The sequence below is a fragment of the Neomonachus schauinslandi genome, chromosome 2 (assembly GCF_002201575.2).
Source record: "Neomonachus schauinslandi chromosome 2, ASM220157v2, whole genome shotgun sequence".
In the NCBI taxonomy this organism is placed as follows: domain Eukaryota; kingdom Metazoa; phylum Chordata; class Mammalia; order Carnivora; family Phocidae; genus Neomonachus; species Neomonachus schauinslandi.
The window spans coordinates 201,351,843-201,375,384 of record NC_058404.1 but is presented as its reverse complement, the minus strand read 5'-3'; the positions used below and the strand labels follow the sequence as shown (position 1 = coordinate 201,375,384).

Genomic DNA, 23,542 nt, shown 5'->3' with positions numbered 1-23,542 from the left:
CTGGACGGGGTGAAGACTCACATTCAAGCCCCACAGACGTCAGCCTTCCTGCTGTGCAGGTGCTGAGTTACTAGAACAGTGTTTACTCCTTCCCTCTCGTCCCTGCCCGATCGTGAGCCCGTCGGGGTTGGGAACGTTGAGTAGGGCACACGGCGTTTCTAGGGTACTGCGCCCCAGCTCTGCTTCCGCCCCCTTACCTTGTTGGACGCTCCTGAAGGTATGGGCGTTGGAAGCCATCTTGGAAATGGGGGCAGATGTCCAAGGGTACACCTGTCCCCCAAACCACCTGGGCTCTGGAAGAACCAGGGGCAGCTGGACTCGATCTACAGGGTGGGGGAGGAAAAATCCAGAAGCTCAGAGCCCCCACCTCCTGTGTGAAGGGGACTCCCAGTGGGCCTTTCAAACAGCAGCCTCCCAGCACAGCACCTCACGGGGAGGATGGCTCTTAGCCGAGTCGGGGAGACCAGACACACGGACCTGGGGCCCTGTGGTGCATGGGGGGGGGGGAGGATCCCACCCACCACCCCACAGCAACCTGCACTGGGGTCCGTGCTGCCAGGGGGCATGAATGGACTCCCTCTCCTCTACCCTGCGAGGAGGGGGCTGGAGGGCTGGGGGGTGAGGCCGCGTCCTGGCCAGGGTCCTCCGGGGTCAGGGGGTTGTCAGGGTTTCTGGGACGGCCCTGGGGTGGTGGGACGGGCAGGTGCCCGACGGTGAAGCCAGGTTGAAGACACACTGAACGCGGCTCCGTGGGGTCAGGTTGTTTCCCTTACTTTGGGATGAGAAGCCCCCGCCCCGCTGGGCCCGTGGCGCCGCGTCCCAGCCCCAGGTGGCCCCAGGTGCCCCGCCCGCGCCCCGCCCCCGCCGGCCCGCCCCTCGCCGGCCCGCGGCGCAGCGCCCTCCCCTAGCTATTTTGAAAGTGACCCTGGGCTGCGCGGCCGCGGGGCGGCGGGCAGAGGCGCGGCGGGCGCCGCGGGAACCATGACAGAAGATGACCGAGGCGGCGCTGGTGGAGGGCCAGGTCAAGCTGCGGGACGGCAAGAAGGTCGGGGCGCGCGGCGGGCGCGGGGCGGGCGCGGGGCGCGGCGGCCGCTTACGCTCCCTCTGTCCCCGCAGTGGAAGACTAGGTGGCTGGTGCTGCGCAAGCCGTCCCCGGTGGCAGGTGAGCGGGCCCGGGGCGCGGGGCGGGCGGTGGGTGGCGGGCGGCGGGCGCCCCGGCCTCCGGAGCCCGGCCCGCCCGGAGCGCGGCCAGCTTGCCCGAAATAGCCGGCGGCGTCGGCCGGCGGTAACCGGAGAGCGGAGAGCGCCGCCTCGGCCTGCTCCTGCCGGGAGCCCCGGGCGCCCCCGACCCTGACGCCGGGACCCTCCCGTACCCCCACCTTCCTGGGAAGGCCGACTGAGGCAGGAGGGGCGGGGGGTGGGGGGCGGGCTGGAGGGGCCAGAAGCTCGAGTGCAGGAGTGCTCTCCCCCTCCCCCAACAGGCGGCAGGAGCTCCCCGGGGAGGTGCCGCCCTTGTGCGTCTGGGGGGATTGAGTGGTGCCCCTGAATCCGAATCCGGATGGGACCCTCCAGGCAGCGCTGACCCGGGTGGCCCTCCCACCTTCTGGGGGGGTGGGGAGGTGGCAGAGGCCAGGCCGCCAGGTAGGAACAGTGGCGCTTCTGTGTCTGAGAAGAGAGGAGCCGAGGTTGCGTTGGGGGTGGGGGGGAATGACTGGCACTACCCAGCCCCCCTCACCTGGGCCAGCACCCCCCACGTGGGAGGAGGCCGGCTGCGAGCCCCGACTTGGGCATTTGGCCTCAGTGAGCCGTTCTCGAGCATTTGGGAGGCTTGGAGCTGCGGGCCTGCAGCTGTTTGGGGAGACAGGTGTCCTGGCGCAGGCCCAGGCACCCCGGGGTTTGTGTGGGGTGCTCAGGGTGTGAATGCATATTGCTTCACACATGTGGGCCTGCCGGAATGTCTTCCGGGGCGCCTGGGGTGTGTCATTTCCCGGGAAGGTTGGGTGGGGGGCGCCCTCCCTGCTCCCTCTCCTGGGTCCCCTCGTTCCCTGTGCCGAGCCTGCTCACAGTCGCCATCCGAGGGCCTACCTTTGGTCATGGACACGCTTCGTGCCCAGGTCTCAGCTTCCCCCTCCAAGGGGGCCCGGCTCCCTAGACTGCTCACTCAGCCAGTCCGTTCTCCATGCCCAGACCCTGCGCCTCGTGCCCTGGGGGTCCTTGTCCAGGGGAAGGCCTGACCGACAAGGTGTCGGGGCTGGGGAGACTGAGCGGCCCCTGAAAGGCGGGGATGCTGAGGCACCGGCCAGGCCGAGGGCAGGGCGGAGGCCCCCGGTAACACTGAGGAGGCTGTGGCCAGCTGTGGCTGGAGGCAGGGCCTGGCTGCAGGTTGGGGTGTTGCTTGGTGGACAGTGGTGAGCCGGGGCCCGTGTGGGCCTCCAAGGAGGCTCTTGGCCCAGATGTCCCGCCTGAAGAGCAGCCCCTAAGGTGGTCTTTGTCCCTCCTGCAGCCCCGGGGGGTGGATTTTATCTCAGTATCAGAGAGAGCTACCTGAGAGGTGAGCTCCCTGATGGACCCGGAGAGCACCTGCCTTCGGAGGGAGGGCCTTTCTGCACGGCAGGGAGTTTGCAGGGGTCCCCCGCATCCAGAATCTGGGTCTGTAGGCTGGTGGTCATGAAGCCTTTCCTGGGCTTTCCCGTGTGTGTAGAAAAGGCAGGCCCAGTGTGGAGAGCACGGTAGGAGCCTGGGGAGGGCAGCCTCTGGCACAGGAACTGGAACTGGGTTTGAGGGGGTTGTTGGAGAATAGAGGGGAGGACACTCCAGGCAGGGCCTTGCATGAGAGCCTGGACGGTGGAGGGGATGAAGGGCAATGCAAGGCAGGCTCCCGCCCCTCTGAGCCCTGCACCTACCACCTCTTGTCCCTGGACCCAGAGTCTCCCCCCATCCCTGCCCCGAGTCCTGGGGGGCAAGGACCCCGCATCACTACTCACAGGCAGCCTGGTGGGGGCTGTGAGCCCAGCTGCTTTCAGCAACACCTGGGGCCGTGCAGACTCACCCGGGAGCGGGGCCTTGGCATGTGCCCCACGCGGTTGGCAGCGTCTCTAAGGTGGGCATATTCCAAAGGGCCAGGTACCATACCAGGTGGTGGTGGTGGGGAGGGTCTGTGTCCCGCGGGAATGCGTGTGACGTCTCAGTCCCAGGCTGGGCAGGCAGCGCGAGGACAGAGAGTGTGGGTGGTGGCCAGGCTTCCTGTCCCCGTGGAGACCTCGAAGAAGGGGCCTGGGCTCCCCACAGGCCCAGGGCTCAGGGCTGGGCGTCGGAGCACCCAGGCGCAGATCTCGGCGTCGCCGCACGCACTGTGTGGTCTGCACCCGTCCTGGTTGGGCTCCCGCCATGGGACCTGCTGAGGGTGGACGGGTGGTCCAGCCCCACGGCCTGTGTGCCCCCACTGACGCCCGTGCTCTCGGGGTGGCCCGTCCTCGGGAGCCACACAGCCTGCATGCCCCGGAACACTGCACGGGCCTCCTTCCCCAGGTGGACCCTGAGTGGGGCTGGGCCCTGCGGCTGCGGCCTGGTGAGCAGCCCCCACCCCCGGCTGCTGCGGGCTGCCCCCGGGCTGCCGCCCCCTCAGCACGGTCCCCTCGGGCCCTTAGCAGCTCAGCTGAAGGCGCACTGTCGAGGTCACTGTCGGAGAACTGCCTCCAGCAGCCGCTCCTCCTGCCGCATCCACGGGGGTGTGGACCTCCCTGCCGTCCTGCCGCGGCCTCTCCTCCGGACTCTGCCCGGCCCGCCCTCCCCCAGGCTCTCAGCCCCTGGCTGCTAGCACCTCTGAGGGCTCATGACCCCGCAGTTATTTTTACATCTGCAGACGCCTGCGCGCGGTGTCCGATGGGCCTCTGCAGCTCACGTGTCCGGGAGGGACCGGCCCAAGCCCCGCCCCCGCAGCCCCCTCCCCGGGCGCCCCTGCCCCCCCCAGTCCAGTGTCCACATCTGCCCTGCGGGGAAGGCCCCCCTGGGCTGTCGCCATGGTTACTGCAGGGCCTGGCCCAGCCTAGGCCAAGGGCACCTCTTGCCTGAGCAGCCTCTGCCCCAGGCTCACCAGGCCCCCGACCCGGCACCTTGCGCCACTCTCCCCTCCCTCCCCCGCCTGCAGGCCCTTTGGGTTCCTGCCTCTGGGCCTTTGCTCTGGTGTCCCCTCCAGCACAGCACTGATCCCTGCCGGGCCCGCCGCCCTGGCTTCTGGCGTCCCTTGGGAGTCGCCTTTGTTGTGCCCTCTGTGAGGGTCTCAGCTCGGCACCCAGGCCCCCCGCAGCCTCTGTCATCCCTTTGACCATCCCCCCTCCTGGTGTCAGCTCTGCGGGGGGCCTGGGCTCTGTGCCCTGGGTCCCCTGCCCGCTCAGGAGCACAATGACCCGGGCCCAGGGCTTCAGAACGGGAGGCTTGGGTGGGCTCTGAGGGATCCCAGCAGGGGGGTCTTTCAGGGAGCGGGACCTCATGCGGGGCATTTGCCCCTTCCTGGACCTGCCCTCGCTCACTGCAGGGCGCGGTTGCTGGAGGGCAGGGTGGGCTCGGGGCTCGGGGCCGAGGCCGCTGCTGGGCCGCTCTGTGCTTGCCCACAGGGTGGCATTTGCGGGGAGCCAGGGCTGTGTTCGCACGGAGCCTGGGCGGGCTGGGTGGTGTCCATTCGTCAGACAGGAAGCAGGCTAAGCGTGGGTCGGCGGTTGTGGACGCAGGGTTGGGACGGGGTCAGCCGGTCTCCCACTGTGGCACCTCTGCCCTCGGCCACGGCAGCGAGGCGGGGGGTGTGCATGTGTGCGAGTGTGTGTGTTGGTGAGCGCGTGTGTGTCCGTGTGTCTGCCTGTGTGTGCACCTGTCAGTCCCCGCTGCCTTGGTTTACCTCATTGCCCCCATGAGCCCCCACCCTCCCCGGTCCCTGTGGACGGCCCCGCGTCCGGGCCCTGGAGCCGCGGTGCAGCCTGGCCACCCGCTTCAGCCCTCCGGCTGTGAGCGGGGTCCACACGGCCACAGGGACAGGAGCCCGACAGAGGCCATTTGAGTGGGGGGTCTGGTGACCAGGAGACCTCACCAAGTGACCAGTCTTGCTGGGCTCCCCGGGAGGGGTGAAGCCGTAGGGTGCCCAGCGGAGCTGTCCTGCTGGGGCGGGCCCCGGCGTGCTGGCCCCATGTGTCTGCAGGGGAGCTGTGGCCCGGGAGGGGCTGGCGCCATCTCTCCTGGGCTGACCCTGCTCTGTCTCGGGCCCCTGACCTGAAAACTGCCATTCTTCCGATGCCTGTGGTAAATAGCACTCCTGGGGAAGGGGTTTCAAAAATAGGATCCATTTACTGCTGCAGGTGACGTGGAGGGGAGAGGGCCCCACACTTGCTGCGCCCAACCCGGCCCCCTCCCCACCACCTCTTTCCCACCCGTGCTGGGGGCACTGAGCATGGGGCGGATGCCACCTGCCCCAGCCGAAACCAGGCGGTGACCCGGGTCAGCTCCCCCCGGGCAGAAGGTGGGAGCGCGTCATAGCCGCGTCCCTCAGCCTGTTTGGTTCACATCTAGGAACGTGAGTAGTGACTTGGAGGATGTGCTAGTCTCCTGGGCCTGCAGAGATCTGCCCTCTCCCGTCCCAGCGGCGGGACGTCCAACCTCAGGGTGTCTGCAGGACCTCTTCCAGCTCCTGGTGGCTCCAGGCGCCGCCTCACTTTGGGGCTGGCCTCATGTGGCCTCCTCCTCCGTGCGTTGCCTGCTGTTTCCTGTAGGACCAGTGCCGTCAGGCTAGGGCTCACGTGGATAATCCGCGATGACCTCTCTGTGAGATCCTTAACCTGATGACATCTGCAGAAACCCTTTCTCCAAATGAGGTCGTGCTTGCAGGTCTGGGGTCAGGACGTGGACATATCCTCTGGGCCCGTTCGGCCCGCTGCAGATGGGCGAGGGTGTTCACGCATTCTCATCTCCTTACGGAGTGGGATGTGGGCTGCATCTCAGACGTAGGCAGAATCCAAAACGACGGAACAGGCGTGGGAGGAGGGCCTCAGGGACGACCGCCGGCTCTCATCACGTGCAGGCCCCCAGACCAGCCTTGCGCATGGGCACGTCTGAGGTGGGAGCACCTGCCTGGCCGCAGGAGGCTTCAGGGAGGTGGGAGGGCACCGTGGCAGTGGTGGTAAACTCCACTCCAGACCAGGACTCAGCAAAGCACCACCCCAAGCCAAATCTGGCCCTCTGCTTGTTTGTGTAATAAAGTTTTGTTGGAGCAGAGCCATTCACTCACGGGTTACGCTGGCTGCCTTCAGAGTTAGGTCTCTGTGGCAGACACTGCATGGCCCCTGAAGCCAAAAACAGTTCCTGCCTGGCTCTTTACGGAAAGCCGTGTTGAGCCTGCTTGTGGCTCTATTCCTGGGAGCGTAACTCCTAGAACAAAGGAGGTGACAGTCACTCTGCAGTGCAGGTCAGGCCACGCCTCAAGGGATGGTCTTCCATTTGACCGATGGTTCCACGCCCTCCCTGTGCACGAGCAGGTTGGTGGGGGTGGGGACGGCAGCTAGACGAGGCACAGACTTCTGCACAGAAAACCCGCTGTGGGGGATCCCGGAGCCTGCTGGAGGGAGAGGGGTGGCAGTGGTGGTCGCCTCTGCCTGGGCTGCTCTTGGGAGCAAACACCCGGGAAGCCTCAGGGGAGCATGTGGGTTTCTGTGGGCTCTGGGCGTTTCCCCCTCAAAATGGGAACGTCTTTGCTTTTTTCTGATAAAAGCATTTCAGACGCTAAGGAGATAGGAGATGGGAGGGCCTGGGCAGGTGGGGGGACGGTGAGGCAGGCTTGTAGGAGGGACAGGTGCCCTCTGCTTGACCGTGGTGCGCCCGGGGCTAAGGGCCGTCGCGGGCTCTGGCGCGTTGTCCCGTTGGGATACCATCGGGATGACGGGGACAGCGACTGTGATGTTGAGGACAGTCGGGAACTCCAGAACAGAGGCGTGTCACCTGCCGGGGGGGAAGGGCAGGCCTGCCGGTCTTGGGGGTGGGCTGGCATGGGGGCCGGTGGTGGGACCTCAGGCCCAGTGGCTCCCCCCTAGGGCTAGAGTCCACACCCTGGAGAACGAGAGACCCGGGAGGCCCGGCGGGTCTGTGTGCGGCAGGAAGGGGGCTCGCCGCCGCCGCTGGCTCTCTGCCCGTCCCCACGGCCCCCTGCCACGGCTCCTAGAGGCCCTGCAGCCCTTGAGGGTGGCCTGCGGGGGCCCCAGGGCTGGGGCAGGGTGGATGCAGGGGTGGGGCACAGGGCCAGTGCCAGGTGGGCAGGCTCGCTGTGGAGTGTCCGTGGGGCCCGTGCGCCGGGCAGGGTGGGAGGTGCTGTTTGCACGAGGAGACGTTGCCCAGAGCTGGGGTGGCTTGCTGGGGGTCACACCTCAAGCCCGGGCTCTCCGGGCATGCTGCGGCCCCTGCAGGGGTGCAGGCGTGCAGGGGGCCGTGCCGCTGACGGCCTGTACCGCGTGTCTTGCCCGGCGTCCCCGCAGACTGCCTGCTGATGCTGGCCTACAGGGACAAGGCGGAGCGAGCCAAGGGCCTCCGGGAGCGCAGCAGCCTGACGCTGGAGGACATCTGTGGTCTGGAGCCCGGCCTGCCCTACGAGGGCCTGGCCCACACGCTGGCCATCATCTGCCTGTCCCAGGCCGTCATGCTGGGCTTCGAGAGCCGCGAGGCCATGTGCGCCTGGGACGCCCGGATCCGCTATGCGCTCGGCGAGGGTGAGTGGGGCCGGGGCGACAGACCTCGTCCCTAAGTGTCCTGTGGGACCCTCACCCACAGGCTGCCGGAGCCGTGCCGTGACCGCAGGGCACGATGCACAAGTGTTTGCCGAGCACCTCCGCCGCCCGGCTCTGTGCTTCGGGCTCGCGGTCTGGGAGGACGCGGTGCTGCCCAGAGGCGCTCGGGCCCTGTGAGGGGGCTCGGGGAGCAGCTGGGGCCGCGGGGCCCCCCCAGCTCCCTGACTCGATCCTGTTAGTTAGAACCAGGGCCCTTACCCCGAGGGGCCTCTGTTGAGCAGAGTGACCTTCCTAAGTGCTGCCTCTTGGTCCCCACCCTGTCCACCCGAGCCCAGAGCCAGGGTTCCAGGGGCAGCGAGGCCGCAGAGACCCCGTCCCACTGCAGCGTCCCCCAGGGGTGTGGTGGCTTCTGTGCCTGAGCCAGAGAGGCCAGGGGGGCCAGTGCAGCTCTGCGGGGTGGCGGGCAGGGTGCAGAGGTGGGGGCCCCCGGTGAGCTCGGGGAGGAGGAGGGCCTCACGCCAGACGCCCAGAAACACAGCCGTCAAGATCAGTGACACTGTAACAGTCTTTAAAACCCTCAGGATCAATGCACAAAGCCTGTGACGAGCCGAATACCAAAATTTGGCCTGCCCTGAGCCTGCCCTGCCTTCCCTTCTTTCCTGACCGCCCCCCAGCAACCCTGACAAGCCTTGTCTTTATTTAACTATTTGATACTTCATTCATCATGGACTTTTGCATTAATTTTTATTTGCTTGAAAAAATCATCACAGCATCGCTGGCCTCGGCCGCTGTGTGTTTGGTCCCGAGCTGGGGTCCCAGGGGCTCGCTGAGGGTTAGGGTTAGGGAAGGTGACCAGGGCGGCCCCTCTGGGTGTTCGCCTGCCTCTGAACCAGGGTAGGGTCTGGTGCCTGGGAGCGGGGAGTGTGGCCCCTGGGGGCTGGAGGGCGCCAGCCAGGCCTGGGTGGGGGCCAGCCCTGCGTCTGGTGCCGACACCTGGGAGCTGCCCCCTCCCCGGGGCCTCTGCTCGCGGTGATGCCCTCGCCCCTCCCCTGCCCCCAGTGCACAGGTTCCACGTGACGGTGGCGCCAGGCACCAAGCTGGAGAGCGGCCCCGCCACCCTTCACCTCTGCAATGACATCCTTGTGGTGGCCAGGGACGTCCCCCCGGCTGTCATGGGGCAGTGGAAGCTGTCCGACCTCCGGCGCTATGGGGCCGTCCCCAACGGATTCATCTTTGAAGGAGGGACCAGGTGTGGGTACTGTAAGTATGCGGGGCCTGGGCGCCCTGGGCCACAGGCCACTCCAGCACTTGCTCTCCCCAAAACCCACGGCTTGGAGCCGCCCACCCCACTGTGCGCTCGCCTTGCTGGCATCTGGGGGATGTGGCGGGTGAGGGGTATGTGTCTCCAAACCTGGCGCTCAGCAGAGGCCAGACCCCCGCTGCCTCTGTCCGGCCCAGGCCGCTGAGGGTGGGAGGAGGGGCATGCAACCCACTCACGGGGTGCCCAGCACCCTGGAGCGAGCCTGCCCGTCACAACGCTTGGCCCTGTGTTTGAAGTCACAGAGCCCCAGGGCATTCATGTTCCGACTCAATGCAAAAGAGAAAAAGGGAAAAGAATGAGCATGTTTATCGAGGATGTGTCGAGAACACATTTGTGGACCAAGGATTCCTCGTGGCCACACCAGCTCCCGTGGTCCTTGAGTCCCCACAGCTGGAGGCGGGGCAGGCGGAGAGGTGCCCGAGGTGCAGATGAGTGCCAGGCCCCCCCCGGGTGGGGGGAGTGCGGTGGCGAAGTGTGCCAGCGAGCTGAGCGCGGGCCGGGAGTGGGGCGGGAGGGGCACAGCCTGGTCCTCCTGGAGCCGAGAGCTCGCCCGCTGTGCGGACGGGGATGGGCCGACACTCCTGCACACTGCTCTCCACGCATGGGCGTGTGCGTACGTCTGGGCCTGCAGCGGCTTCGGGGGGACGAGCCCCTTTCTCTGCTCCCTCCCGAGGAGCCCAGGCCCACCTGCGCTGGCTGTTCAGGGTGGCCTCCCGGTGACCTGTCCGGTGGCCGGGACGACCTCAGCCGGTGTGCTGGGCTGGAGAGTGGAGTCTGGGTGGGAGCTGTGCACCCCCATCTCACTTCAGCCTGGGACCCCCGCCAGACGGGGATCATGGCCCCCTCTCTTGTGGGTAGGGGGGCCTGGAGGCTCTGAGTGGCTGGCAACCTCTCCCCACCTGTGCCCCCTCCATATAGGGGTGCTAATCCCCTGACCGACAGTACTTCCCCCTCCCCCTGCCCGCACCCCTGCAAGGGCCCTATCGCAGGGTCTGGCCCACACTCTGTACAGCCAGGTTTGGGTGGGGTCCATGGGGCTCTGGGACCTTGGTCCTGTCCGGATCTCCCCGGCAGAGGGACTGTGCTGGAGGACGTGTTCATGCTGGCCAGCTGGGCCCCTCCTTCTGCAAAGGGTGGGCAGGGTGGGAGAGGCTGCCTGGGGCCACATGCCAGCCCTGTGGGCCAGCCCACGGGGCCCTGCATCCAAGGACGTACGTCATGATCTACAAAGATGCAAAGAGATGGACAAGCAGGTGAGGTTCCTGCTCAAGTCAGCGAGACCTCTGAATTTTTTGACAGGCTGCACCCTGGGCTTGGGGGAGGGGAAGTGTTTGGAGATGCCAAGGCAGGCCACGGGGGTGGGGTAGCGAGGTGCAGTGGGTTTACGGGGTGGGGCAGTGTGGGCGGTGGCCCCCAAGCTGTGGGGTGGGCGAGCCAGGCCCCGGGGTTTTTGAGTGGGAGTCTGAGCACAGCTGCCCGGGCACCTGCTCTGGGCTGGCGTTGGGGGGGGTGTGAGACGCCAGCCAGAGGCCCCCCTGCTGGATGTGCCCTCAGGGCCCCGAGTTCTGGCACATTCGAGGGGGCAGCACTGGGGTCCAGAGCAGTGGAGGGGCAGGGTTCCCGGCCGTGTGGGTGGTCGGAGCTGGGCCACGTGCCCTGGGTCCGGGGCAGCCCTCCCCCCACCAGATCCCCTCCACGTGGGGGCCCTGGAAGAGGGAGAACGGGGTGCAGACCGCCTGGGGGTGGCGGCGACATGTGCCCCGAGGGAGGCCAGTCAGAGGACCCGTTTCCTCGGAGACCCTCATATTTGCCGGACATAATGTAACAGGGCGTCCAGTTTAAAATCCCGACTGGGCGTGGGTGGGCCCTGCCTGTGAACGACGGTGGGCAGCTGTGACGTCCCGGGGCTGCCGGGAGCCCAGAGGGAGCCCCGGTGGGGCCGTCCTGTGGCTGCTCCCAGGCAAGCCGGGCCCCGCAGCGGGACGCTGACCCGGGATTCGGTCTTCCCTGCTGCTCCAAGCTCTCAGGGGGCCGCTGACCAAGCCAGCCCGTTCAGCCACTGTGGAAGAACCCCGGGGGGCATCGGTCCCGCTGGGCTCCGTTCTTCGGGGACAAGTTTGCCAGGGCTGTGCCCGCATTCGCTGGGCTATAGGCCATCACGGGGACCACTGCGCCCCGCACGTGTGGTCAGACCGCCGCCACTCAGGACCGGGGCATCCCGGCAGGGACATCAGGGTCTTGGGGCTGCCGTAGCCAGTGACCCCAAACTGGGGCCTTAGAACAAGAAAAACGGATTCCTTCACAGTTGTGTCCAAAGTCAAGGTGTGGGCGGGGCTGTGCTCCCTCCGGAGGCTCCAGGGAGGCGCCTTCCTGCCTCTTCTGGGCCCTGGTGGCCCCCGGCGGCCCTGGCCTTGTGGCCACCCGCCCCAGTCTCTCCTGGGTTGTCACACGGCCATCTCCCCGTGTCTTCTCTATGGGACACCAGTCGTGGGATTTAGGGTCAGCCGATAACCTGGGATCACATCTCATCTCACTTGATTAAAGACTATTGTTTCAAGTAAGGTCACAGTCCCAGGTTTGGGGTGTGACCTGTCCTTTGGGGACCACCATTCAGCCCGCGACATGGGCCACCTTGACTGTGAAGATTTTAGAATTTGGGTCCTGATGGGCCTGTGGCCCTGGGCACGTTTAATCTGGAGGGCAGAGAGCTGGGTTGGAATCATCGGAAGGGCCTGGCAGGTCTGGAGTATAAGGAATTAGCATCCCCTCCCTCCCCTGGCCCGGTCCCTGTGCCCCCCCCAGAACCACACCCACTTGGCCACAGACAACTCTCCAGAGAGCGGGAAACGGTCCCCGGCCCCCTTTGCCCACCCCGAGTGTCAGGAGGGTGTGGAGGTGGGGTCAGGCCCTGGGGGGGGAGAGGCAGAGGGCTCAGGGCTCTGATGGGTTTGGGGGAGACGTCGGGGTGGGTATGACCAGGGTTGTTTGGCAGAGGCCTCTCAGGGCCGGGCCAGGTATGTGGGGGCTTGGTGTGGCTCTGGGTCCCTCCCAGGTGGGCATTTCCTCTCTGTGGCCTCCATGCATTCGGTGGCCTGTTCCTAGTCAGATGGCAGTGGGCTTGTTGGCTGGGAGTCCAGGGTCTCCCGGGGTGGCCTGGTTCTCTGTCTCCGGGTTGGTGGAGGCCCACTGTGTGTGGCGAGGGCTTCGGGCAGGAACAGAGAGGATGGGAGAAGGGGGGCCCGCCCAGAGCCCAGGGAGGGCAGGCCTTGGGGAGGGGCGTGTGAGCGAGCCGAAGGGTGAATGGAGGTTTCTAGGAGGGGGCCCAGAGGAGGTCTCTGTCCCTTGCATTGACGGGTCCTCCTGTCAAGGGCATTTCCACATCTGCATGAGCCAGCTTCCTTTGCAGAGGATCAGGGTCCTCAGATGCTAAGGAATTCAGCAGGTGGCAGAAAGGTCCCGAGCCTGTGGTGGAGGTACGTCGTGGATAGTGACCCTCAGAAATGTCCCCTCCGCGTCTTGCGTGCCGGCCCCTCCTCCACTCACTGTGCCCGGCTCCTCGGGGTGCGACCCAGGGCTTCAGCCTCTTGGGGCATGGAGGGCGTTTCTAGGTGACTTTTTTTTTTTTTAAAGAGTGCGTCTTTTAAAAAAAATTTTATTTAAATTAAATTTAGTTTAAAAAAATTTTTTTTACAGATTTTACTTATTTATTTGACAGAGAGAGACAGTGAGAGAGGGAACACAAGCAGGGGAGTGGGAGAGGGAGAAGCAGGCTTCCCACTGAGCAGGGAGCCCGATGCGGAGCTCGATCCCAGGACCCGGGATCATGACCTGAGCCGAAGGCAGACGCCCGACGACTGAGCCACCCAGGGGCCCAAAGATTTTATTTATTTATTTGACAGAGAGAGAGAGCAAGAGAGGGAACACAAGCAGGGGAGTGGGAGAGGGAGAAGCAGGCTTCCCACTGAGCAGGGAGCCCGATGCGGGGCTCAATCCCAGGACCCTGGGATCATGACCTGAGCTGAAGGCAGACGCTTAACCGACTGAGCCACCTGGGCGTCCCTAAATTCAATTTAGTTTTAAATGACTTTTTTTAAGCGAGTAAAGGATGAAGCCATAAACTGGGAGGAACTCTCTTGCTGCGTGTTTAAAACACTTGCATTGTCCAGCTCTGCTAAGTCCTCTGGTGGGTGGATGTTGTGGTCTGCATGCCAGGCAGTCTTGACGGAGCTGGCTGAAGCCCTGGTCTCTGACCCCAGGAATGTGTGTCCGGCATGGATGGTGACCTGCAGGGTGTGTGCAGGAACCCCACTAGTTGGTGGTGGCAGAGGTGGGGCTGGAGAAGGAGGAAGCCGTGCCGGGTTATAGAGAGCCCAGTAAGCTGGACCAGAGTGCACTGTTTTCCCAGAGTAGCTGGGAGCCATCGAAGGTGCTTGAGCAGGGGAGTGCCACCCACACGTCTGTGTAGGGTGATAACTTTGGCCCCAGGGTGCAGATGGGATTGAGGTGGGGAGCCATGTAGGGGGCTATGAGAAAGCTCTGGATGTGGTCTGAGGCTGAGTCAGCAGCATGTGTGCGTGGGGGGTCACCGGGGATGCAGGAATGTTAACTACCAGCAGTTGAAATGGGGAGAGAGGGAGGGAGGGAGTGGGTGGGCGGGAGAAGGAGGGGTGCTTGCTGGGGTGAGGGTCCCAGGAAGATGGAGACCCTGCCCTGGGCCAGGTCTGCTCCAGTGCTTTGCCCACGGGGAGGCATCCAGCCCGTGCAAAGGCCGGCTCCCCGCTTCCTTCCCCTTGGCAGCACGTTGGGGGACACTTATGAATTGGGGTCATTTGATAGGGACGGTTTCAGGTTCCTACAAGGAGATGCAGTCTGCTGTCTGGGTCTAGACCACTGGTCACATTGCAGACAGTTTGCGGTCGATCCCACCCCTCTGCTGGGAATTTTCTGCGATGGGGTCAGGAGTGAGCCTGGAATCCATCAGCCCCTCTAGCTCACTAGGGGTTGGCCTCCCAGGCTGGTCCTGGCTGCCCCCAGTATCCAGGATGGTGACCCGGGCTTCCCCTCTGGGGGGCTTCGCTCCACTCTGTTTCCTCCCGGGCAGAAAGGCCCCGGGAAGGCACCACGTCCCCCTGCCCTCAGGGATGGACAGTGTGGCCTCCTGGGGGGGGCAGCCTCCACCCCCATCTCCAAACACAAGACATTCGGTCCATGGGCACAGAGTCCCATTCACAACCGTCAGCAGGCACTCGGGGAGACGCAGGGAAAGTGAGATCACGGGCCTGCCCTGAGAAGCCCCTTACCTGAGCGGGGGGCGCCCAGGTGCCCCGTGGGGCCATCGGGGAGGGTGGCACGGCTGCCAGAGAGGGACGGTCACTGGGGAGTGGTCTCAGCGGGGCCTCGCATGAGCCGGGGACGGGGAGCAGCCCCTCCTTGGGGATGGAGCCCAGGGCTGGGGCTCCCCCAGCAGCGTTCCGACACTCTGCCCAGGGCGGGCCGTTCCGTGCAGTGTGCCCAGGAGGGGCTGCGGGAATGGTTTGCCCTGTGTTTACTGGGGCGGAATAGACACGCATAGAGTTTACCCCTTGAACCGTGGTCAGGAGTACAGCTCAGAAGCATCAGGTGCATTCAGTGCCGTGCAGCAGTCCCCGCCCCGTCTTGGCCAGCTGACACTGGGTCCCCAGTGGACACCAGCCTGCATGTCCCCTGCCCGGCCCCCGACACCCACCGTCCTCTTTCCAAGTCTAGGATCTGACTCCTCTACGGGGCTCACAGAAGTGGGATCACATGGTCCCTGTCCCTTCGTGACTGGCTCGCTGCACTGAGCACCGAGTCCCCCAGGTTCATCTGTGAGGTAGCAGGTGTCAGGATGTCCTTCTTCCTCGAGGCTGAACCGCATTCCATCGTGTGGATGGATGGACCACGTTCCTTTATCCGTCCTCCATCAGTGGTCGCTGCTGTGAACACGGGGGTGCGGGCCTCTGTTCGGTGCCTGCTCTCAGTTCCTTTGGGTGCACACCAGACGTGGGATCGCTGGGTCTGCGTGTGATGTTCGGAGGACCCTCCACGCTGTTTTCCACGGCGACCCCTCCACAGCGCACCGGGTTCCAGTTTGCCCAGGTTCCCGCCAACACCTGTTGCGTTCTGTTGTTTTGTTTTTAATCAGTCTTCCTGGGGGGTGAGACTATTGGGGGAAACTTAAAACTTGATTTCGAATGAACATGTTTCATTGAACTTTGGTCCTGTCTCTCAAGATAAGGACAGAGAGAAAGAAACGAAATTTGAATCAGTAGATGTTTACCTCTGTTAGGGAGCCCTGTGCAAAGTGAGACCCCAGGGGTCCTGGTCTTCTGAGTGAAAGTCTAACACCAGGCAGGTTGGTGCTGCCTAGGCAGAGCTTTCTAGAACCTTCTCTAGAAAGTCCTCCAGACGCTTTCAGGCACTCTCTACCGAACAGGACCTCACCGTGTGCTTCTGGTCTCCGTGGAGCCAGGACACCAAGCACACACAGAGCTCAGGACACTGGAGGTTTTCTGGACTAACTTCCGACAGGAATCCGCCCACGGAACTGGGCACATGTTTGGATGGAAGAGTGTTTTTCTCGGGGCTGGGGACTCTTTCCGTGGGGTGCAACTGCCTTCGCATTCAGATATTGTCCTAGGGACTAACTGCATTTGTAAAGCCCGTAAGGTTTGCCTTCAGCCCCCGAGAACCCACAGGGTCTGCCCAGAGCGAAAGGTGGCCATCAGCTCGGGCAAGCCGCTGGCTTCCCGCTCAGCACACTCCCTCTCCTCTTATCCCTGTCTCCGCATGTCAGTGATCACAGAGCAAGAAACACCCCAGGACTTGGCGGCGGTTTCCTTGCTTGTGATTCTGTGGGTCAGGGATCTGCTCCATGTGGTGGACGGATCACTCAGGGAGTGGCATTGAGGGTGGCCTGGCTGGGAGGCCCAGGATGGCCCCAGGCATGGACCTGCCTGGGCTGGGGCTTCGTGGACTGGAATGGGAGGAGGTGTAGGGGCTGTCTTCGAGGGTGACCACGTGGCAGAGGGGGCCGGGCCCTACCTCCTCCGGCCCTGCAAGCAGGCAAGCAAACAGAAGTTCCAGGAACACTTTCTTGGGGAAGGCCCGCTCGCCTCCGCTTCCTTCTTCCCACCACACCGAGTGCTGGGGTCCCCTGGGCAGCGGCCCTCAGTGAGACACTGGGGCCCCAATGCCTCAGAAGGAGCCCCTATCTGTGAGACGCGGGGCCTGGAGGCCAGGACAGCTGCAGATGAGGGCACGTGCCAAGTAAAGGATCACAGGTGTGACCCAGAGGAGGGGCTCCCTCCAAGCAGCACCGAGTGAATGATCAGGGGCTCAGGGGTCAGGAATGGCGGTGTCAGGTGAGTGGAGTCTCGGCAGGTGAAGTGGATTACAGGTGGCCGAGGGGTGTGGAGGGATGGGGGTGGCCGCCTCCTGTGGGGGGAGCTCCCAGGGTCCCCAAAGCCTGGGGGAGGGAGGGGGGCCCGCAGAGGCCAGCCGGCAGTCAGCGAGCTGTGTCCCAGAGGCCTCGCTTCGAGGCTCGGGCAGCCGGGCCCTGGGAGCCATGTGCCGTCCCCAGGGAACCTCTGCGGTCAGCTCCCTGGCGTGCGTGGGGGTGGCAGTCGCGCTCTCAGGCCTCACCGGCTGCATCTCGGGGAGCGTGACGCTCAGCAGACGCCTGGTGGAATGCCGACGGCTCCCCTCACTTCGTAATGTGGTTTTTTATAGTCGGGGGACTGGTTGTGCTGTGGCCTCTGCCAGTTGTCTGTAAGCTCAGGATTAGGGGCCCGGCCCTTTGTGCGGGCTGGCAGGCCGGCCCCTCGCTGGGGCGGGGACGCCGTGGGCCAGCCTTCTCCTCGCCTGCCCTCCAGGTCCCGGGCCCATCGGCTGGCTGGAAGCCCTGTGGTGCCCGGATGTGTGCAGGTGGCCCACCGGCCAGGCTGGAGTCACTCGTGGCCCCCTCTGGGCCTCAGTGCACTCATCCCTAAGAGGGCCTGTCACCCAGTTTGGGGGGCCTTGAACGGATGGAGCTCCCGACCGGAGGGTGCCGCAGCCCCCCGATCCCTGGGGTGGCATTCCCCGTGTGGGGGCTGGCCCGAGCCCCTGGGATCCTGGGAAGACTGTCCGTGACCGTTGCCGGCGGCCAAGGTTTAACTGGGAAGCCTTCCCTTTCCCACCCCGGCCCGCCCGCGGGGGCGCCCCCGGGACCTGGCCTTCAGAGCGAGCAGGCCTTTCTTTGGGCGAAGGGCAGAGGGCAGGGTGTGGAGAGATTCTTGTGTGGTGACGCCAGCCGAGTGTGCGGCCCCATGTGGCCTGGTGTCCCCATTCACTGGGCGGGCGGTGAGGGATTTCATTCACCCTGGCGGGGCTCCGGCCCAGCGGGAGGGCGGCCGGGCCTGGGGCGCAGCCGGGCTGTGCTGACTCACACGGCCTGCCCTCTGCTGGCTGGGGGCCCCCGTGGGCACGACCTCAGCCTCCACCCTCACACCGTGGGCCCGTTTCCCACCCGAAAACGCACCCAGGAGGGGGGCCCGTGCAGTGGGCAGGATGTGTCGCCGGCCACCGCAGCGCCGGCCGCCTCGTGTGTGGGGCAGGCCCACCTCCCGCAGACACTCACCCTCAGAGCAGCCCTGGGTCAGGAGACAGGGTCAGGGGGCACCTACCGAGGTCGAGGTCCCCCAGCTGCTTCCTGGCATGTGAACCCCGCTCTAGGCGGGCCTGTCGCTTGCCCTTCCGATGAGCCTGGGCATCGCCGAGAACCGGGACACCCTCACCGCCTCCTCCTGCGGCCACGTCCTCCTGAGGCGCCCCAGGAGCCCCGTCCTGGCCAGTGGGGGCCGACGGGTTAGACCGAGGACCAGCAGGGCGGGACGCCCTCCCCCCGCGCCGTCCTGACACCCAGCGCAGTTGCCTGGGCTGGGCTAGTGCGTGCAGGCCCAGGACAGCCAGGCCTGCGCCCCAGCTGCCCGGACGAGGGGTGTGGGCCTGAAGGACGGAGCAGGGCTTACCAGGGCCAGGCAGAAGCCCATCCGGGTGCTCAGGGGACACTCCCTGCCACCCCCCGCCCCTCTGTGTGGTCTCATGGGTTCGCTCCAGGTCCCCGCGTTCTGCATCCTGGTGGCCCCGGGGCCCATCCTGCTGCGGTCCCGCCCTACCCGTGCTTCCGACACCAGGGTCTGTCCTCCCGCTGCAGGGGCCGGAGTCTTCTTCCTGTCCTCAGCCGAGGGAGAGCAGATCAGCTTCCTGTTCGACTGCATCGTCCGGGGCATCTCCCCAACCAAGGGGCCCTTCGGGCTGCGGCCGGTTCTCCCAGGTGCGTGTGGGAGGGTGGCCCGGTGGGGAGGGGCCGGGGCCGCCCGATCGGTCAGCAGGGTTGGGTGGGCTGCCATCCGTGCAGGCTGCCTGCAGGGAGGGGTCACGCTGCCCGGCTCCCGAGGGGACAGCTCACACCCTCACTGCCCTCCTTCCACTGGTCGCAGGCCTGGCGACGCTCAGGGGGCGGGGCCTCCGGTTGGGACCCATACGCTGTGGGGCACCCGATGGGGCACCAAGAGGCCATAGAGCCCGTGTGGGGCTTGTGGACACCTTCTGAGCCAGAGTGGGGTGGGGGCCTTGCCCCTCGTGGCTGGGACTGTGGGCTGGGGTTTGCGTTTGGGCTGGAAGCTGCCTTGTGAGCTTGCCTGGTGGGTGGGGTCTCACCGGCGGGTGGGCGTGAGGCTGCACTGAGCTCACCTCACCTTGCCCCCCCTTCCCTGGTCGTGCCTGGGGCGCATTCTCCAAGAGCTCTGGGCCGGGAAGGAGCTGGACGCCGGAGGGGCTGCGGGCAGGGCTGGACCCCCGAGACCCTGGCCCCTTTCTCCCACTGGAGGAAGTGCTGCCCTCCCCTGGGGGACGGCCCGGGAGGGACGAAGGCTGGTGCTCGTCGCCGCGGCCTCCCTTGACCGAGGCCCCCGGTGGGTGGTGCCCAGGATCGCTGGTGCCCCCACAGCCCAGCGAGGCGGTGCTTGTCACCTTGTCCAGGTGGGAGAGACAAAGGCCTGTGGCCAGGCGGCAAGTGGTCCGCGGTCTCCTTGCATGCGCACCCCAGTGCCGGTCATTCGGGGCCACCTGGGGAGGACAGAAGCGAGCGACCCGCCAGGTGCCCCCTCTTCCGGCACGGTCCCTTGGCCCAACTCCAACCCCACACAGGCCCCATGCTGGTCGGGCTGGGGACAGAGGAGGTGGCTCCTGGGGCCAGAGCCTTCGCCGTCTGGGCTCTGCGGGATGGTGTGGTGGCGCCCTCTGCTGGCGCCCTCCTGCCTGCAGCCACAGGGGCCGTGTAGACGGCAGGGTGTGGATGTGCGGGTGTGGACGGCCTGGCTGGTGTTGCGTCTAGGCCCTGTGCTCGTCTGGCTCTCCTGAGACGTGGCCTCGCCTGGGTCAGCAGCCTCATGCTGCAGCCCTTCTGGGGTCCTGTTGTGTTCACCCCCTGCTCAGTCGGACCCACGTGGACACCGAGGCCCAGAGAGGCAGACAGTGGGAGGGGAGAGGGGAGAGTTCTGAGGTCCACCCTGCCCTGAACACAACCCGGTGTGCTCCGTCTTGGTCCCACCACGATCGGGGTACCCTCTCCCCGCACCGCCACTTTGCAGATGTGGACAAGGGGCTCAGGGAGTCCGTCCAGCACCAGCGTCTCTCTGCCCTATCGCTGCCAGACGGGAAGTGGTCAGGAGGACACGCCCGCGTCCCCACCTGGGCCTCGCCTGCTGGCTCTGGGACACAGGACGTGGGCTGGTGGCCGGGGGGCCTGGAGGGGGCAGGCGCCCTAAGACTGGTGTCCCGTGGCTGGGGTGCAGGCGTGGGGAGGAGCTAGGGCTCCCAGGGGTCCCCCGTGGCCCTGCCGTGGCCTCGAGGCACGCCCAGCACGCACGTGGCCCCGGTGGTGCGGGACTCACCGGTGCGTCCCGGGCGGCAGGTCCCCTGCAGCGAGGGTCCAGGGTGGGGACCGAGGCCGCGTCTCTGCTGATTCTCTTCTCTGCGGCAGACCCGAGCCCCGGGGGACCTGCCACCGTGGAGGAGCGGGTGGCCCAGGAGGCCCTGGAAGCCCTGAAGCTGGAGAAGCGGCTCAGCCTCCTCGCCCACGCGGTCCGGCCCGGCAGCGGAGGTAGGCGGCGTTTGTTCCCCCGGGGCTCCCTCATTCATTCATTCATCCCCACTCTGCTCACTCATTCATTCCTTCCCCCTTCTGCTCACTCATTGATTCCCCCCTCTGCTCATTCATTCATTCATTCATCCCTCCTCTGCTCACTCATTCATTCCTTCCCCCTTCAGCTCACTCATTCATTCCCCCCCTCTGCTCATCATTCATTCCCCCTTCTGCTCATTCCTTCATTCATTCCCCTCCTCTGCTCATTCATTCATTCATTCATCCCCCTCCGTTCACTCATTCATTCCTCCCCCTGTACTCATTCATTCCTTCCCCCTTCTGCTCACTCATTCGTTCCCTCCTCTGCTCATTCATTCATTCATTCTCCCTCTGTTAATTCATTCATTCATGCATGATGCCACAAACATGGTGCGCTGGCCTTGGCCCTGACTGGAGGCACGGTGCTCCGAGAGAGCTGGGAGAGCTGGTGCAAATTCTTGCTGCCCGGCAGCCATGTGGCCTGGGTACACAGGGCCGGGGCGGCCTCTTGTGCTCAAGCTTTACCCTTCGTGCCCAGACGAAAGGGCCCCTCCTCAGCAGCCCACGCTCTCGGTTTGCTGCAAAACGGACAGAAGGGGCTGTGGCCCTGCAAGGGGCCTGCCTGGGGGTGGGGGTGGGGGTGGGGGTGGGGGCTGCCCTTTGGGGCCTGTCTGTCCTCTGACTGCCGCCAGCCCCATGGGGGGCGCTGGGAGCACTGTGGCCTGCCCCTAGAAGCAGGGAGCCTCGATTTGCTTTGAGCCGCGACCTTATGGGGGCTCACAGCTGGTTCCCGGAGTGGGGTGGCCGAGGGGGTGGGAGGGAGGGCGCGGATTCCAGAGGGGGCCGGAGGGGTGGAGGACTGGTATCCGGACGAGTGGCCCGACTGGGTGAGCTGGCTCGTGCACCAGCCTCCAGGCGGTGGGGGTGCCTGGGGAGGGGGCGGGTGGGCCCAGAGAGCAGTGAGCCCGCCCCAGCCCCCAGCACAGCGTCCACACCCCCGACCACCGCGTGCTCTCTCTCAGGGGATGACCGCAGCCTGTCCAGCTCGTCCTCGGAGGCCAGCCACTCGGACATCAGCGCCGGCAGCCGGCTCACTGCGTGGCCAGAGCCGCCCTTGTCCTCGGCCGGCACGTCGCAGGAGGGCCCGGGGCTGGCGGCTGCCCAGGCCTCTGGGGAGGCGGCGCCGGGCACCTCGAGGCCGCTCCCCAAGCCGCTGCGGCCGCGGCAGCTGCAGGAGGTCGGCCGCCAGGGCTCGTCGGACAGCGGCATCGCCACGGGCAGCCACTCCTCCTACTCGGGCAGCTTCTCGTCCTGTGCCGGCAGCAGCCTGGACGTGTGGCACGCAGGGGACGAGTTTGGCTCCCTGCTCAGCCTGCCGCCGGCGGCCGGGGTGCCCGAGCCCAGCCTGTGCACCTGCCCACCGGGGACAGCGGAGTACCAAGTGCCCACGGCCCTGCGGCACCATTATGACACACCGCGCAGCCTGCGCCAGGCCCCCAGGGACCAGACCCCGGCCGCGCAGGGTGGCCCTGACGACGGTGGGGCCGGGGACTCGGGTGGCCAGATGTCCGTGGGGTGTCCCTCCGTCTGGCTGGGCGCGAGGCGGCGGGGACAGGCGACGGAGGCTCCGGGCTGCGAGGCCCCTGGCGAGGGCTGGGAAGCAGGCAGCCCCCACGCTGGGCCTCCTCCAGCTTTCTTTTCCACCTGTCCGGTCTGTGGAGGACTCAAGGTAAACCCCCCTCCCTGAGAGCCTCAGCCCAGGCCCGCTGGCGCGGGGGAGGGATGGGGGGCTGGGTTCTGTCCCTCCCGGCAGGAGGGGACGGGGCGCCCTTTGTGCTGTTGCTGAAGCCAGCGACTGTGGGCACAGTGGGGAGGGCCTGGAGGGAGGGGTGACAGCCCCAGAGCCTGCCCTCTGGGGAGCGGAGCCTGCAGGGAGGGCCCCCAGGACTTGGAGAGGCCCAGCGGCCTGCCGCTGAAATGCGTTCTGGAAAGTGGGAAGCTCTGGGTGGGGCAGGCTGGGGGCCCGTAGAGTCCCAAAGCCCGGGAGAGGATCAGGTGCTGGGGGCACAGGCGGGCGCTGTGTCCCAGCCGGCTCGTGCCAGGCCCTTGGGGTGATCAGGGCTGGGAGGCCCCTCGCTGGCCGCGGCCTCCTCCTGTTCCACTGCCTACCTGGTGGACGCCGTGCTTAACCTCTCAGATCCATCCCCTCCGTTGTGCACAGTCAGGCCGTCCGCTAAAAATCAGCGTCCTCTGCAGCAGTTGCAGACCCGGATTCCCAGGACAGGCGTGCGGCACGGGGCGTGCAGGACAAGCTTTACCTGTCTGCCCCACACCTCCTCTGTGAAGCAGCACCACAGGGGCCCATCTTACAGGGGAGGAAACTGAGGCTCAGGAGGTGCAGGGACTTGTGGGGTCTGGGTCTCCTGACTCGCGGACCTCCATGGCTCACCCACCAGCCTGTTCCAGAACCTGCAGGCTCCCGGGCGAGGGGTGGGCAGGGAGAGCCCGGCGGCAGCCCCCCGCCCCCCGGAGCAGGGAGCAAGGCGGTGATGTCCTTGATTGGCCAGCCCAGCAGGGTCAGCTTGCCAGGAGGCCCCTGTGAAGGCTCCGGAGGCTGCAGCTCACTCCCCTGCCACCCTCCTGGCTGAGCTGGAGCCTAGTGGTCGGGACCAGAGGAGGCCAGGGCTCCGAGGGCCCGTTCATTTGCATTTGGCGGCCCGTGGGTGGCCCAGGGGTAGAGCTGCTTCCGGCACCCTCCGTGGTCTGTCTGCTCGCCTGCATGGGGTGCAGCTGCCTTGCCTGGTTTTGTACCTTCGTTCTGCAGTCCGTGCACCTGCGAGAGGCGGGGCCCATGCCCGTGCGGTTCCGGACGCAGGCTGGCGCCGTCCTGCGCTGTGTGCAGTCAGCCCCCGGCCGGGGGGCAAGCAGCTCACCTGTAAAGATTTTGCTTTGTACCTTTACTGTTGGCTAAAGACCTTTGTCGCTCTCTGACATTTTTAAAATCTGACACTGTTTGTAATACATTCTTAGACTGGAAATAAAATGTTCTTTTCTTATCGTCTTGTCCTTTTCCATTTACCAGCCTCCCCACCTCCCACCCCGGCCCTCCCGGGGGGCCTTTGACGGTCTCCAAAATCTGGGGGCCCAGCCCCCCAGCCTGTGGGTCTCAGGGGCCAGCATGAGGCCTCGCCTGTGTGGTCTGCCTTAAGCCCGAACGCACCAGAGGCCTGAAAAAGGAGCGGCAGCTCCCGACAGCCCATGGGGCCTGTGTGCGTGCAC

General features: G+C 65.9%; 1 protein-coding gene across 1 annotated transcript; it reads left to right on the top strand.

Annotated features, from left to right (window-relative positions):
* Nucleotides 1–929: 929 nt before the first annotated feature.
* Nucleotides 930–22,044, top strand: DOK7 (docking protein 7). The gene is made up of 7 exons (XM_021677624.1): nucleotides 930–1,045; nucleotides 1,117–1,162; nucleotides 7,509–7,739; nucleotides 8,817–9,017; nucleotides 18,293–18,412; nucleotides 20,123–20,242; nucleotides 21,286–22,044. The coding sequence occupies exons 1-7, from the start codon at nucleotides 992–994 to the stop codon at nucleotides 22,008–22,010; spliced, it is 1,497 nt and encodes a 498-aa protein (XP_021533299.1). The 5' UTR covers nucleotides 930–991; the 3' UTR covers nucleotides 22,011–22,044.
* The last annotated feature ends 1,498 nt before the right edge of the window (nucleotides 22,045–23,542 follow it).